This window comes from Elephantulus edwardii, unplaced genomic scaffold (assembly GCF_000299155.1).
Source record: "Elephantulus edwardii isolate Elephantulus edwardi_28Jun2011 unplaced genomic scaffold, EleEdw1.0 scaffold00015, whole genome shotgun sequence".
Classification (NCBI taxonomy): domain Eukaryota; kingdom Metazoa; phylum Chordata; class Mammalia; order Macroscelidea; family Macroscelididae; genus Elephantulus; species Elephantulus edwardii.
The window spans coordinates 20,855,966-20,871,912 of NW_006399765.1; the positions used below are offsets into that span (position 1 = coordinate 20,855,966).

At 48.9% G+C, this 15,947-nt stretch overlaps 1 protein-coding gene across 2 annotated transcripts in view; it reads right to left on the bottom strand.

Moving 5' to 3' along the window:
* SULF2 (sulfatase 2) overlaps nt 1-15,404 on the bottom strand; it is a 121,028-nt gene extending 105,624 nt beyond the window's left edge. For both annotated transcript variants that reach the window (XM_006881618.1, XM_006881617.1), the window contains exon 1: nt 15,135-15,404. In XM_006881618.1, coding sequence (XP_006881680.1) covers nt 15,135-15,309 — 175 coding nt within the window. In that variant the 5' untranslated portion in view covers nt 15,310-15,404. The remainder of the gene's footprint in view (nt 1-15,134) is intronic.
* Nucleotides 15,405-15,947: the final 543 nt, after the last annotated feature.

Sequence of the window (15,947 nt, forward strand, 5' to 3'; positions counted from 1 at the left end):
GTTTGCACTCTTCCTGGATTACCTTTGACATCCTCCTTATTAATTATTAAGAGGCAGCATAATTAATAATAATAGCACTGGAATAAGACTTCAAAATTCACTGACATTGGGTAGGAACCGACTCATAGTTCACCCTCCATTGGGTTTCCAAGACGGTCAACTGCATGGGAGGAGATTGTCCACCTTTCTCCTGCGGAGCCCCAGGTGGAGTTGAACACCCCAAGATGCCACTTTGGGCTTAGCAGTGTGACTCCCTACTGGCCACACCACCAAAGTTCCCTTCTGCGGAAATAAATATGAATGCATTGCATACCAAACTATGTTCCTTTACCTAAATTATTTTCTGGTAGCTTAGTGGTAAGGAACTGCACTGCCAATGCAAAGCTATGCAGTTCAAATCCACCAGTTGCTCTGCAGGAAGAAGGATGGGCAATTTTCTCTCCTGCGATTTACAGTCTCAGAAAACTGACTGGAGGATCAGCGACAGAATTACTCCAACTTGACAGCACACAACAAGAATAACATTTTTAAAAGCATTAACATATTTTTTGGGGGGGTCCCTGGCACTGTGTCCACTGATGGGCATTTGATGGAAAAAGTGGCCCTGGATATTTTTTATGACAGCCTTGGTCTCTGATTTCTCCTGAAAAACAAAACAAAACAAAACGCCTGTCTACACATTTCCTCCTAGCATGACCAGTGGATGCAGAGAAGCAAGGCCTCCCTTATAGGGGGTCTGGGTTCCCCTGCACATCACAGTCCCCACCTACCCATGGTCTCTGCTCCTCCAGTGGGTGTCAGCTGGCCCTTACCTACCTGTGGTTTCCAAAGGAGGTGGCATATCGCTTGTGCCCAGACCTCTATGAAAAATAAAACTAAGAGGGTCACAGGTTTCTAGAAAAATGGGCAAACACAGGCCTTCGCCCCTCCTGTCTTGATAGGTCTGCAGGCCCTTCAGAGCCAGACCTGGGAGTTGGGGCTAAAAAGGCACTTAAGTACAGATGACCTAGAAATGCAGGAAACACTCACTCTATGGTCCATGTGTCATTTGTGGCCTGCTGGTAAAGGCTGCGTCCTCCTCCTAGCCCGGGGCTTCCCTAGCTGGGTGGTGTCCTCTTCCTGATGCTGAGGGCCAGGGACCTGAAGGGTTGAACATTTACAGGACCATCTGTAGCTCTTAGCTTATTCTCCTCCAACCTCATGGATCCTATGAACAGTCTGCAAAGGTGACATTGCAATTTGGCAGAGACCTGCTCCATAAGCAGTCTGCAAAGGTGCAAACGTGGCAGAGACCTGTTCTACGTGAGACCCACAGAGAGCAGGTGTTTAGCAGGGAACAGAGGCCACAGCCCTGAGGCCAGGGGGGAACGGGGCCTCGAACTCGCCAGGCAGCTGGAGGAGGGCAGTGAGCCCAGGCCATGCCTCTGTCTTCTCGGGCCTGGGTGTCCAGCCGCCAGGATGGAATTCACTTGGCAGCACTCGTCTGGCCCCCGAGTGTCCCTGGAATGCTGAGCGGAGCACTGTCCATCCAGGGCCGCACCTGCTTAACCGCACAGCCAGGCTGGGCACCATCAGAGCTGACTGCCCCAATCCAGCCACTCCCAGGAGGGATGGCCTGAAGGCAAACAGCAGCGATGAGAGGCCACCACTTCTGGTTGGCCACCTGGTGCTGGAAAGCTCTCACACTTGTCAGCGCGCCACCATGACCCAACCGGCAATTCTGGACAGAATAATTACCCCGGTTCATGGATTCAAGTCTCCCTCAAAACAGGCACCAGATCAACAATCTTCAAAAAGACCAGACTTACTGGTCTGAAAAAGCCTAGCAGAGCCCTCAAGACAATACCTGTTCATTACCCTTCAAGGCTAGAACAGAAATCATCCCCATGACTCACCTTCCAGTCAAACAACAGGCCTATCAGGTGTTCAGAGACTACACTCCTCACGCCAGTCAACCATGAAAGATCAAAAGGGCAGCCTTTGCCCAGGGGTAAGGCTCAGAAGGCAGATGGGACAGGAAAGGAGAAGGAATGGAAATAGAGACACAAGGAAGAAGTGGGAAGGGTGCTGACAGAGCATGCGGATTGTAATCAATACCAGGAAAAACCACGCTGCAACTGCTGCATGGAAAACGCATGGAAACAGCCCAAATGTCCAACCACAAATGAATGGATTGAGAAATTATGGTACATTCACACAATGAAATACTATGCAGCACACAGGAGCAATAACTTCGTATATTATTACCTAACTTGGGAGGGACTGGAGAGCATTATGCTGAGTGAACTAACTCAGTCCCACAAGGATAAATATTGCATTAGACCATTATTGTAGAATGAGTATAAGGATCCAGGAAGAGTGGGAGAGGCTGGAAGCAGAGGGATGTGGATGTGCAGGGGGAATGGGGTGGGGTTAATCATTGGGTTGTATAATTTGATGTGTGTGTGGGGGAGAGGGAAATGGAAAGAATTTGTTGGAATCTGTATTAGAATTCTGTAAATAAAATAGTGGGGGGGAAAGTCAGCTTGGGGAGGGGGAAGGGAGGGAGAGGGGGTAAAATGTGCAACAATGAATGAATGAAAATCTAACTCTTCTGTAAACTTTTGTTAAAATGACAATGAAAATAAAAAATTTTATTTAAAAGTGAAAGTATCACGAATATTAATTCCTATCCCTGAGGCTTCAGGGCTATTTGGGGATGGTTTTTCTTCATGCAGATGACACAACCTTGCTTGCAGAAAGTGAATAAGACTTGAGGCACTTAACTGCACAAAGTCAACGATTACAGCCTTCAATAGGGGTTCCACCTCAACAACCACACAACAAAAATCCTCACCAATGGACCAAGGGACAACATCATGATAGATGGGAAAACACAGAAGCTGTCAATAACGTCATTTTACTTGGACCCACTATTAACATCCACGATAGCAGCAGCAGCCAAGAAATAAAAAAAAAGATGCATTTCATCAGGCAAACAGGCCGTCAAGGACGTCTTCAAAGTCCTAAAGAGCAACGATGTCAACTTAAAGACTAGAGTGCTCCTGATCCAAGCCAGGGCCTTTCCAACTACTTCCTGTGTGTCTGAAACTTGGAGAATGAATACGGAAACCCAAAGAAGAAATGACGGCTTTGAACGGTGGTGCTGGGCTGTCAGACAACCAACAAATCTGTCTCGAAGAAAAGTACAACAGAGTGCTCCTTAGAGACCAGGACGGCGAAACTTCACCTCATTTATTTTGGGCGTATTTTAAGGAGGGACAAGTCCTTGTAGCCTGATACGATGCTGGGGAAGGGAGAGGGTCATTGAAAGAGAGGAAGACCCTCAGTGAGGTAAACTGATGTAGGGACCACCATGGGCTTGAGCCCGACAGAGATCTTGGCAGACCAGGATAGCGTCCTCTCTATGAGCAGCTGTCAGCGTGAGGGCACCTAATAACAGTAACATGTTAATGAGCTGAGATTAGCAAAGAATGTATCCTGAGTCCATCTCTTTCTACATATAAAGAGAGCAGATGAAGTGATGAGCAGATACTGTTGCTAGTTTTAACCATGAAAAAGAAAGGCTCCAAACTGGTGGTGCCGGGATTTCACCAGAACGTTTGACTGTCAGGGAGATCACACAGTTGATTTTTCTTTTCTCTGTCTTCTGCTGGCAGAAGCTTCTGGAAGAAAATTCTCATTTGTTCGTCCCTAGGGGAAGAGGAATGGCAGAGTGACCCTCCTGGGGAAGGGAGGGTCACAACATAATCAGTGGAAATAGGTAATTGTTGGCTATTTCCTCTGTGGAAACTCCACCCAGAAACTTTTTCACTCGCCATTCTAAAACATACTGCCTTTCATAGAAGGTATTTATCCAACCAGGCAGGCAGGGCTCTGTGGACTACCGGGCAGGGAGTGGTGCTGCCAAACTAAAGGCAGCTGTTTTGAATCCACCAGCTGCTCTGAGAAAGAGGAAGGATTGGCTATGAGTCATTTCTGACTTCACAGCAATGAGTGACGGGGAGTGCTTTTGGGTTTTAATTTTTAGAGGTGGCTACACAGAGCCAGTTGACATCAGCTGGCCTGGGCATCACGGCTGTAAAGCAGCTTCATGTCCACCCTCAGGATGGAGGCCCACTGTGTGGGCTGAGGCTTTCATCTTTGTAAATGGTCCCCCAGCTGCCCAGGAGCTCAGTCAAACACGGAGTCTGCCTCCTTCCTTCACCCCTCACTTGCACACAATCCATGAGTTCCTCTGTTAGTTCAACCTTGCAAAGAGAAGCGGACTCCATCCACTTTGTTGCCTCTGCATTACCTGCTCTGGTCCAAGCCACCAGCACGTCCCACCTGGACGGCCACACCAGCCAACTGGCCTCCTTATTCTGCTCCTGTCCTTGCGTCACCTTCTTTCCACCGGAGCCAAAGAGAGACTTATGGAGGCGTGAATCACACAGACCTGACTGCTCAGAACATTTCAGTGACTTTCCTCAGAATGAGATTCAAGCCCTGGGCACAGCCATCAGGGCTTGTGTGAGCCACTCATCTCTTCCCTGGCCCCATCCCCTCATTCTCCCATCCCCTCCCAGCTCCTGCTGTCCTGATCTCTGCCCCTGGCCTGCCTATCTCGACCACGGGGCATCTGCGCTTGCTGTCATTATGCTTGGAATACATCATCTCTGATATCAATAAAATCTGGATATCAATCAAGCTACGCTGGATGGAGTGGCTTGATTTCATGTACCTCACTTCATCTCTGATATGCTCAGACCCCTCCTCTGGCTTCCCACTCACATCTGCACCCCCAGCATCCACTTCCTAAACAACATGCCTCTGGAAACTATGAACTTTGAGAACCAATGATAGTTATAGAAAGGCTTCAGGTCTTTTGTTCACAGGATCATTATGCGTCATGCTTGACTTGATGGCAATCAACAACGCAACTCCTTTCTAGGACACCTCACTTCCCAGACTCCTTTTGCAGCAACATACGCAAGGGAGTCACACTGCTTCGCCCTTCCAGACCCTGTCTGCTTGCTCACTGTCCTGCAGTGGACATGGGTGGGTTGGACCAACTAGCGCCTGGCCTTCTGGCTTTGACCAGGTGAGGGAGAGAGGAGCACTGTCAGGAGACAGAAACCATCTCCTTCCCTGGGTGTCAGAGGATCTGGTTTTATCTCTCAAAAGAACAGCAGCACCTCTAGGTGGCCCTCTGGGTCTACAAGTTCCAGTAGCCACTTGCTGGCTTTGTCGTCTTGGGTCTTGGTTGTGGTGGGACAGACCCCACTGGTCATAGTCTAAGGGTAGGGTACTATCCCACAGCTGCTCACATCTGAGCAAAAGTAAATTAGTTAAACTCTCCTTGGATACTCTAGTTTCGAGCATGCCTCATATTTCTTGTCAATCATGAAGCTAAGTGATTACGTAAGGTAACTCTGGTGGCCTAGTGGCCAGAAGCTGTGCTGCGATCCTGAAGGTAGTCATTTCAAGTCCACCAGCTGCTCCGTGGGAGAAAGATGGGCACTCACCTCCTATGGGATTAACTGCCTCTGAAAAGTGCTGGAGGGTCAGCTCTGGGTTGGTTTCGATTCGATGGTACACAACAACAATAACAACAACAACAACAACAACAACGATATTTCTCAGATGAGGTTCTAAAAGTGGGCTGATTTAACTTGCAGATTCATCTTTTTTACTTTTTCTTCTTCCTGCTGCCTGGAATATGTGTGCAATAGCTGGAGCTCCAGCAGCTACTTTGAGGCACGAGGTGACCTTGACACCAGAGCTCACACCCTAAGCAGGGTAGAAGAACAAGTGGAGGAAGAGCTTGGGTTCCTAATAACCTGGGAGCCACCACACCAGCTCGGGATTGCCAACCTGCAGACATTCGTGTGCGGATGGACGAGAAACAAGTCTGTCTTGTTTAAGCCGCTGTTATTTTTATGCTTTCTTTTACAGGCAGCTAAACCTAATCCCGATCCGTTCAGCTTCCAGATTCAAGTGATCTTCTAAATGTTGTTAAACTGAGAAAAAAAAAAGATCTTGTAGGAATGTGCTGGCAAGTGGAACAGCAGGGTGGGTCCACACGAGCCTCTCTTTTTGTCCAATAACCTGCACTCACACGCTTTTCCCGTCTTGGTGAGCAGGGCAGGAATGTCAGGAGGTGGGATCGCGGGCTGAGGTGGAAGCAGCTGCTGATTTGGGGTCCAGAATCTGGGCATGCTCCCTGGGCCTCCAGCCATTTGGCCCCTACAGAACATCTCCTGGCTATCAGTCTAAAACACAGGGTGTGGTTTCCTCGTGTCCACAGATGCAGAGAGGAAAACAGAAGCCTGGCCAGAAACTTTCCCAGGCCCTGCTCCCTAAAACCTACCTCTCCCAATGTAGACCTTAAAGCCTGGGGTTTCTGGACCCCCAGAAAACAGACTTCCAACTCTAAAAGAAACAGCAATTCTATACATGCAGTAGCTCAGGCCCCCTGAGCAGGCAGACATGGCCGACGAAGGACCCAGGTGGAGTGGCTGGCATGTGTGTTCACACTGGATGTCAGCATGCCACGCTCACACACCTGGTGGAGCATGTACCCGTGCCAGGTCAGCTTTCCCTAAGCGCACATGATCAGCACGGCTCGCTCCACCACGCAGACCAGGTGGAAATGATTTTAACCCTGTCCGCCAGCATTAGGAGAGTTTACGTTAAAAAAGGAAACCGTCAACAGCAAAAATTGTCAACAAACAGCATTTTGAAGCACTAGCAAAGGCCACACTACAGGAGGCAAGGCCTTGATGAAGAGTAACAAGTATGTAACTGGCACAAGAATATTAGATAGAGAGGTCATCATGCCTATTTTACAGATGAGGAAACTGAGGCCCAGAGAGGTCAAGAAACTTTCCCAGCGTCACACAGTCAAGCAGTGGCCTGAGGGCCTCAATTCAGCTGCCTGGCTACATACTTCTTACTCTTACAAGTTCTTTGGGAGGTATTTTCATTGAAAGATGTTCTGGATGGGGAAAAAAAATTGTTTTGAAATGTGAACATTTGGTTTGTGATTCATCCAGTCTCAAGGGGCTATGCTTGAAACCTGGCAATCTGAGGGGTTTTCTAAATGGCACCTTATTTCTCCCTGGCATGGTTATTCAGGAAAGTGAGCTACAGTTTAGGGCCTGATTCTAGCTTCGACGTCCAAACACCAGGGCCACCATCACGTATGTAGCTCCCAGGTGAGCATGGCTTTCTCTCTAGTGCCCTTCCTGCTCGTTTGGTGGAGGAGAAAGTCTCAATTAGATGTGATTTCACCGGTCACATCTCTGGCAACACTGCCCCTCCCCCTCTATAACAAAGAAGAGCTAGGTCTCCTGGGAGGCGGGATCTTACAGGGATTTAATATCTCTGTTCACTTTTCATTGTACCAGGCTTGGCAGCGACCTTCTACCTGAGGCAATGGATACTACTGGCTTTCCATTCATAGTCAGAATTTACAATTTTAAAAATAATTTATATCTTTCTTAAGTTTCTAAAGGAAATCTTAATCGAAGAGAGCACACAGGGCTGCTGCAGAGTCTCTTGCTCCAGGCAAGGACAAAGTCCTGTTCATCCTGCAACCTCTGAGCCTGGCCAGGCCTTCACCATACACGGATTGCTTGGACGGAGTTGGCAAGTTGACCATAGTGGAGATCATCAGTGCCGCAGCCTCCCCGGCTGCGGGGACGCAAGACCTCGGCTTCCATGAGCTTCTCTCTCTTATCCTCCTGGTGAATAAGTCTGTCAAGGGCCCGAAGTTCTCCAAGTCTACACACAGGTTTGCTTTGCAGACTCATTGAGAATTGAGGTTGCTTATGTTAAAAAGCTGTGTTGTTGGTGCCGCCGTTGTAAAGCAGGACTGACCTCAGGGTTGGGCAGAGACTGAGAAGGATGGGTTTAATAATGTATACTGCATTGAAACAGATGAGGGAGAAAACTGTTTAAGAGGGGAAAGTATTAGGTATTTTTGTCATGACAGGAGTCCAGAGCGAAGGCTACATAGTGGAGTGGACCTGGGGGGAGGAATTGTAAAACAATGAAAGAATTTTTCTTTTACTTTTCCAAGAGGGTAGTGTACTAGGGGAGAGGGTTGGGAGGGGAGAAAAGTGCAACAGTGAATGAATGGAAATCCAAAGTCTGTAAATTTTCATTGAAATTAATAATAATTTTTTTTTTTCAAAAAAAGGAGGGGGGGGGGAAAGCTGTGCTGTGATGCCATAGGCACGTGGTTCAAATCCAGCTGCTGCTCCATGGGATTAAGATTGGGCCATGTCCTCCTGTGTGATCTGCTGTCTCTGAAAATCTGCTGGAGGATCAGCTTTGGGTCGATCTGACTCAATGGTACACAACAAATACAAATGACCATGAAGGTTACTACCGTGTCTCAATGTGTCCATGACTCTCAGTACAATGTGACGACCCTGAGTGTTGTAATTTTTAACCCTTATGATGTTAATGAGGACACTCTGGTGGCTTAATGGCAAGAAATTGTGCTGCAAGCCCAATGCTACGTGGTTCAAATCTACCAGCTGCTCTGTGGGAGAAAGATGGGCAATCTTGTCCCGTGCATTTCACTGACTCCGAAAACCTGCTGGAGGGTCAGCTGTGAGTCGGTTCTGATGGCATACAACAATAACATGGTGTCAATGAGGCAGGATTAGAGACGGTTCAGTGCAGCTATGTTCAGCCTTATGCCTTATCTGATTAATGGTAGTCTCCTCCAGAATGTGTCCTCCACTTGAATACATGTTTAGATTCTCTGGCAAAAAGTTAGAGTATTTGTTTGATCAGCATCCAGTTATCTGGCCGGTGGCCTCTGGCCTTGAACCAATGGCCTGCTGGCTTTGGACTAGTCAGTCTCCCAAGGTGGCTGTTTCCAACCTTGCTTTCTCAGCTGACCTTTGGACTCGTCAACCTTTAAAGTGATTAATCTCCAAAGCCTGACACCCTACCTGTGGTTGACAACCTGGCCTCAGCTTTCCCAGATGCCCTTCTCTTGACGCTTGGCCTACAGAGATGTGCCTCTTTCAAGGCAGGTGAGCCACTGACGTAAAACAAATCTCTCCCTCTAAGTGTTATTGAGTTTCTTTCTTTAGAGAACTCAGCTGAAGACACGGATCAGCAAAAGAGGCTGGTGACACAGTGCATGATGCATTTCACTGCTAATCAAAAAGACAGTGGTTCGAATCCACCAGCTACTCCATGGAAGAAAGATGGTCAGTTTCCTCCCATAAAAATGTACAGCCTCAGAAATCTAAAGGAGAATGAACTCAACGGCAATGGGTGAATACTGACCAGTAAGATGCTGGTTGTTTGGCATGTCCAAGTGACAACTTGAGGGGATGTGTTGGGTGCACGTGCGGCGGTTGTCAGTTCCCCCTGAATCATGTCTGCCTCGTGGTGATGCCACGTGCGCAGACTGGAACTGGGCTTTCAAGGCTGTGACCTTTCAGAAGATCCCTAGGCTCCCATCTGAGGTGCTGCTGAGTGGATCTGAACTGCCAACCTTTCGGCTAGCAGTTGAGAGCTTAATTGTTTGTGGCACCCAGGGGTTCCCAACTGGATGTAGGAAAGGAAAAATGAACAGGCCTGGCCCAGACTCTTCCCCCAGCCCTGCAATCAAGAAACAGGAGGAGCCTATCTTGCTATGTCCCCCATGAGTCCTCCCAAGCGGACCCTAATTAGGACGGACGGCTGTTCTCCTGGCCGGGGGACTGGAAGGACGGCTTGGATCGTTCTAGCCGAGAAGTCTCCAACCCAGAGAGCTGTCAGAATTGCCGCACGGATGAGCAGAAAATAGCAGATGATAAATTTTTTAGGACCACCCTCAGCGTGCCAGTTGTAGCAGACTGTGAGCTAATGTGCCGGGCTTTTTTGGAGCATGCATTATTGATCTGGGTCTGTCTTGTGGTTTATAAAAAGCCCATCCTCCCAGCCACCTTTCCACCTCTCACCTCCCCGAATCAAACCCGCTGCTGCTGACTCATGGGGACCCCAGAGGGCAAAGAGCTCTTTCCCAGGCTCGCCAAGGCTGGGCATCTTTACAGGAGCAGACTGTCACATTCCCCTCCCGGAGAGCGTCTAGCAGGATCCAACTGCCAACCTTTCCGTTGGCAGCCAAACACTTAACCACTGTGTCACCAGGGCTCCCTGAAAGGAGTGCAGCCTTCTTCAACAGCTAGTTCAACCACTGGGGAAGCGCTGGCTCACCTGTGGGAGGGGAGACTCAGGCAGAGTGACCTATGGAACTGAGTGCTGCCAGGTGCCAATTAGCAGAAGGTCTCTAAACTCATAGCATCCACTGTTCAGAGCTTATCTTTCAGAACTATTCACCTGTGCAAAGGTGGGTATATAAAGGTGTTCCAGAAGAAGTACTTGAAACAGCAAAACTCTCTCTCATCCACATCCACTCCAGGAGGAGGCTGGTCAAGCGCCGCTGAGATTAAAAACACAGGCACGGGCTCCAGGCTTGCTGGATCACGTTTTAAGGACACGGCTCTTGCATAACTAACACCTTTACTGTGCCTCAGTTTTTCTATCTACAAAATGGAGAGATGAGGTGCCTTCCTTTTTTTTCCATAAGGGAGCTCTGGTGGCCTAGTGGTAAGAAGCTGTGCTGCAATCCCGAAGGCCCGCGGTTCCAATCCACCAGCTGCTCTGCTGGAGGAAGCGGAGCCATCTCCTCCCATGAGGTTAACTGCCTCTGAGAATGCGCCGGAGGGTCAGCTCGGGGTCAGTTCCAGCAGCTTCTCCCCCAAGCCTTCATCAGGCCCATGGTTCTTCTCCTCTGATATCTGCACACTTGGTGGGTTTTACTCAAGAGCTGCAGATGCAGAATTACAGTCAGAGTCTGACTTGCGGTTCAGTGGTTTCGCGCCGCGGCAGTGCAGGGTCTTGTTCCTCCGAGTTGGTTTTTAATCACTCCCATCTCTGCTCCAGCAGAGTCAAGAGATGCCCTGGATTCTCCTTTTTTTTCTTAACCCCGTAGCCAATCCATCCATCAATTCACTCCCAACATATGCCAAACAGGAGCACATCTCACCTGCTCCGTTGCTCCTGCCCTGGCCGAGCATTTATCACGGCTCAGTCGGTTACTACAAGGGCTGACTGTCCTGCTTCTTCTCCCCTGCAATCCATCCGCAGACCAACACCCAGAGGGGGCCTTCGGAAGCTGAGTCAGGCCGGGTCCCTCCTCGCATGTCGCTGTTGTTATGTGTCGTCAAGTCACTTGCGACTCACAACGAACGACCCTACATACAACAGCTGTGAACCCTTCTCTATCCTGAGCCAGCCTCACTGTCTCTGACACACCTACGCCCAGGACCCCAGTCACTGAGTCATAAGACCCCTAATTTCATGTCCATTTCACTAAAATGCAAAACTCAAAACCACAGCCCACCAGGCTCCCACCGTCGGACACCCCACCTCATTTGTCCCCACTCAGGCCCCGGCACCCTGCACTCCTTCAGTTAGGCATGTTTGGCTTCAACCCACCCTCCTTCACTTCTAGCTCCACATCTTTGCCTTTCCTGTTCTCTCTCCTGGAACAACCCCTCCCCAGTCCTTTAGCTCTGAGCACAGTGTGCTACACAGAACAGATGCTTAATAAATATTTGTAGAACGAATGTACAGATGCCCAGGGCAGCTCAGATCTGCAGGTCTAACCATGACCGAGGTAGTTTGAGGGGCCACACGAGGTAAGACTAAGGAGTCAAGACCCAGTAGCCCGGGGGACAGCCCACTGGTCCTCTCCCAGAAGTCTGCACAGAAACAGTACTCACACCTCCAGGGCCCCACGATCCGTAAATGTCCCTCGGTTACCAAACACAGTTCATTTTCCATGCTGCTGGGAGACACAAGCCGATGTGTCAAGCTGTCAATAAGCTCAGGGCACTGATTACTTCCTGCCTGCAAATTCTTCTTGTACCGATAAGCTCCCAGAAGGTTAAAAAAAAAATCTATACTGGTGATCATTAATACAAATCATTACAAGGAGCGACTTGGTGTTCTATAAATCATCTTCTCTTGGCAGCTGAAAAAAACGGATTCATATTTTCAATGATGTATCCAAAAAGGGTGTAGATTTGCAGATGGATCTTTACTGTGATCTGACATTGGGCTGTGAAAGTTTTCCCAGTAAACTTTTCACTCTGCTGCTACTAAGAATACCCCAAACTCAGTGGTTCCCTGAGAGGAGACAGGGGCTAACGGCTCACCCTTCACCTGAGTAAGTGCTCACATTCATTGTTATCATCGACAAGACCTTCCAGGACCAGTCTTTCCCTCACGCCAGCTCACGCTGTGCCTCCCTTACCCAGGCTCGCTATGCTTCAGACACACCTGCCTTTCTATTCCTGCCCCAGGACCTTTGCACATGCCATTCTCCCTGCCCAGAACACCTTTTGCCAGACTGTCTTGATACATTGCTGTACTGCTGAGAAGGAAGACCTCACTTACAGAAGAATAAACATGTATAGATGTGTGTATAGTAACCACAGGAAGGTAGGTAGTGAACACTTGGAAAGGGTTATAGTTACATGCCACTGAGTCAGCTCTAACTTAAAGTGACACTATGGCCTAGTGGCAAAAAGCTGAGCTGCAATGCGAAAGACACACGGTTCAAGGCCACCAGCTGCTCTGTAGGTGAAAGATGGGCAATTTCCTCTCCAAGCGGTTAACTGCCTCTGAAAACCTACCAGAGGGTCAACTCTGGGTCAGTTCCGACTCTATGGAACACAACAACAACAGAAGGTACCACCCTCACAATACTGCTGTACTTGAACCTTTCGTTGTGGCCACTGTGTGATCCCATTTCCTTGAATTTCTTCCTCTTTTTCCCCTCTGACCTGCTATTACACCAAGCATGATGTCTCAGTTTAAACCACTTTACAGCCAACTCTCCATGTTTACACCAAGATCTTGCATCAGGAAAAGCAGTGAGTCTCAACTCAGATGTGCTGAGTATGTACAAGGAGCCCTGGGGGGTGCGGTCTGGTGTGGTTTCCTGCTAATTAAAGGCTCTCAGGGAGGAAGGTGGTCAGTCTCCTCCTGTTAGGATTTACAGCCTCAGAAGTTCAATGGCGGGCCGCTATGATGGAATCCACTCTGTCTATGGCAGTGAGTGGGTATATATACACCAGATTTCAAAGACTCGATAAAAAAAGCTCTAGTGTCCTAATGGGTAGGGAGTTGCACTGCCAACCCAAAGGTGGGTGGTTTGAATCCACCAGCTGCTCTGAGGGAGAAAGATAGGTAATCTTCCCCTGTGCAATTCACAGCCTCTGAAAACCCATGGAAGGTCAGTTATGAGTTAGTTCTAACCCAATGGCAATGAGTTTGAGTATTTTTAGTTTGGTAAAAAAAACCAATAAAGTTAAATATCTCAATGATTTTTTTGTACTGATTGCAGATGGAAATATGAATATTTTGGACATATTGTATATATCTGACAAAACATGTCACTAAAATGAATCTTACCAGTTTGTGTTTACTTTTTAAAAATTTTATTATTTTTTTTTGTATGTACTGTCAAATCGGATCTGACTGGTACAGGAGGAGATTGTCTCTCCTTCTCTGGCAGAGCATCTGGTGGATTTGAACCGCGCACTTCTGGGACTGCAATGCAGCTTCTTGCCACTAGGCCACCAGAGTTTCCTTTGTGTTTACTTTTTAAAAAAATGTATTTACCAGAAGATTTAAAAGGGCAGAACCCACTCACACCTTTACGGCTTACATATATTTTGACAGGACAGTGCTTCCCTAAGATTTAATGTTAGAGAAATGGAATCGGTATAAATAGTGGAAGGGAAAAGACACAAGACGAGGAGAGAAGGTTTTCATAGAGGTGGATCTGGATGGTAGGCTGGAAACATTAAGTGGAATTTGACTTGGAGCTGAAGGCCGGGTGAGATGGGTCTGGAGGGCCCACGCTTGCTGGCCTGGTTTATGGGGTCTCTGCTCATGCAAATGAAACCCACAGCCCAGAGGGAAGGTGCCCACGGCTTGTCTGAAGGGCAGGGGAGGAGTGGAGGATAGCTGCACAGTGAAGCGAGGATGAGGCCCAGGTGCTTGAGAAGGTGCTGAGGCTGCTAGCTGGAGAAGTCCCCAGCCACGGTGACCATCTGAGCCCCTTGGCAAGGGCATCTGTGCCCACCTGGTCTAGCTGGAGCCCACGGTGCTGCGAGGATGAGGCTCTGTCACACTCAGTCTTCTGCTGCCTCCATCTTTGCTAATTGGCCAGGGCCATTAGGAAGAACGATGGCTTCCTGCCACGTCTGCCACCCCTGCTCCTGGCTGTCCCAAGGAAGAGTGGATCTTCCGGAAGCAGGTAGGATGGGCAGAGCAGGGAGCCTACCCACCTTTCCCCACTGCCCCCAACACACAGCTAGCTGGCTGCTTCCTTGTACCTCGAATATCTCCAGCCCCACGAGGCCCTCCTTCATGACTCTATAGCAGCCCTGGCCACCATCACTACCCAGCATATCAGACTCTGGAGGTCTCTCCTAGCATTTGCCCTTGGAATTGACTTAGCTAGTTTCTGGCTAGGGAGCTCCGGTGGTGTAGACTATTGGGAATTGCAAAACTAACTCCAAGATTGAACCTTCCTGGGGGTTCAAATCCACAAGCAACCCCATGGAAGAAGGACAGGTAATCTCTCATGTGATTTATGGCTTAGGAAACTCAATCAAGGAAGGGTCAGTCGTGTAGGTTCCAACTCCACAACAATGAATGAGTGACGAGTACACGGACCGCATGTCCCTCGCTCCACGAGAACAGGGGCTGTGCCTGCCTCATCCAGGACTCTAGTTCTGAGCACCCTGGGCCACTGCTGCACAAAGTAGACACTTAATAGGAATCTGGTGGACAAACCATTTGCTCGTAAGGCCTCCTAAGACTTTGGGGAAATCCAGACCAGTTCTGTATAAGCTGTACCCCTGAGAACTCAGCTTTGAATTCACATGTGTGTTCAACCCTTGGGTCTCAGTTCAATCCACCTGAGTTGCCTGCCTCCTATGTCTACACTGCCGTCTTGCATCAGGAGCCACAGACCTCCACAAAGCCCCAAGTGGGCACTGCACACACATACTGTAGGAGGGACACCCGGCCCGGTGGTGACCTCGGGTGGGGACACTTACCGAGCTCCACATCCTGGTCATCTGTCAGCACCAGGATGATGTTGGGGCGGATGTTCCTGCGGTCCCTCTGGAACCTGCCTTTCAGGCGGTGGTGGGACAGGAAGGCGGAGCTGCCAGCCAGAAGCGAGAAAGCCGCAGTGGACAGCAAGCAAAGCAGGAGGCCGGGGCGCCCCATCTTCTGCTGGTCTGTGGCTTCTTTCAGGATGTGAGAGCCTGAAGTTGCGTGCTGTGCGTTCGTTTCTTTTCCCACTTCCCTCTTTACTCACGGATCTAAAGCAGGAGGAAAAGAATCAGGTCAATATTGATGTAAAGGCTGCCCCACTGCTGGTACCTGCATAATGATTTGTACATCTCCTGGCAAGAACAGCGCGATTTGCTTTCAATAGCAGAGCAGAAACAATGAACTCAGAAGGTTAGGAGGAGAGTATTTGCAAACCGCTCAGGCAACAGGCAGGTAAAACTGACTTCTGAGACCACATCAGTCAACAGAAGTTCTCTCAGGGGACCCAGCCACACGCTGGTTGTGCTGGGGACACAGTCCGCGCGCCCCACGGCGGAAAATTAGCCTGTCTTCAAAAAGTCCCTCTAGTTCAAGAGACAAAGCGTCCCTGGAGAAGGGAGAAGCAACAGCCCAACCTGAGGATACAAAGAGTTCTGGCCTCTTCGTCATTTTATTTGGTTCTTGAAAATATATACAGCTAAACACATCACCTCAACAGTTTCCACGTACACACACAGCGGCACTGATTACATCTTTCAGGCTGTGGAACCATTTCTACCTCCTTCTTGGAGTGGTTCCTCTCTCAGTCACAT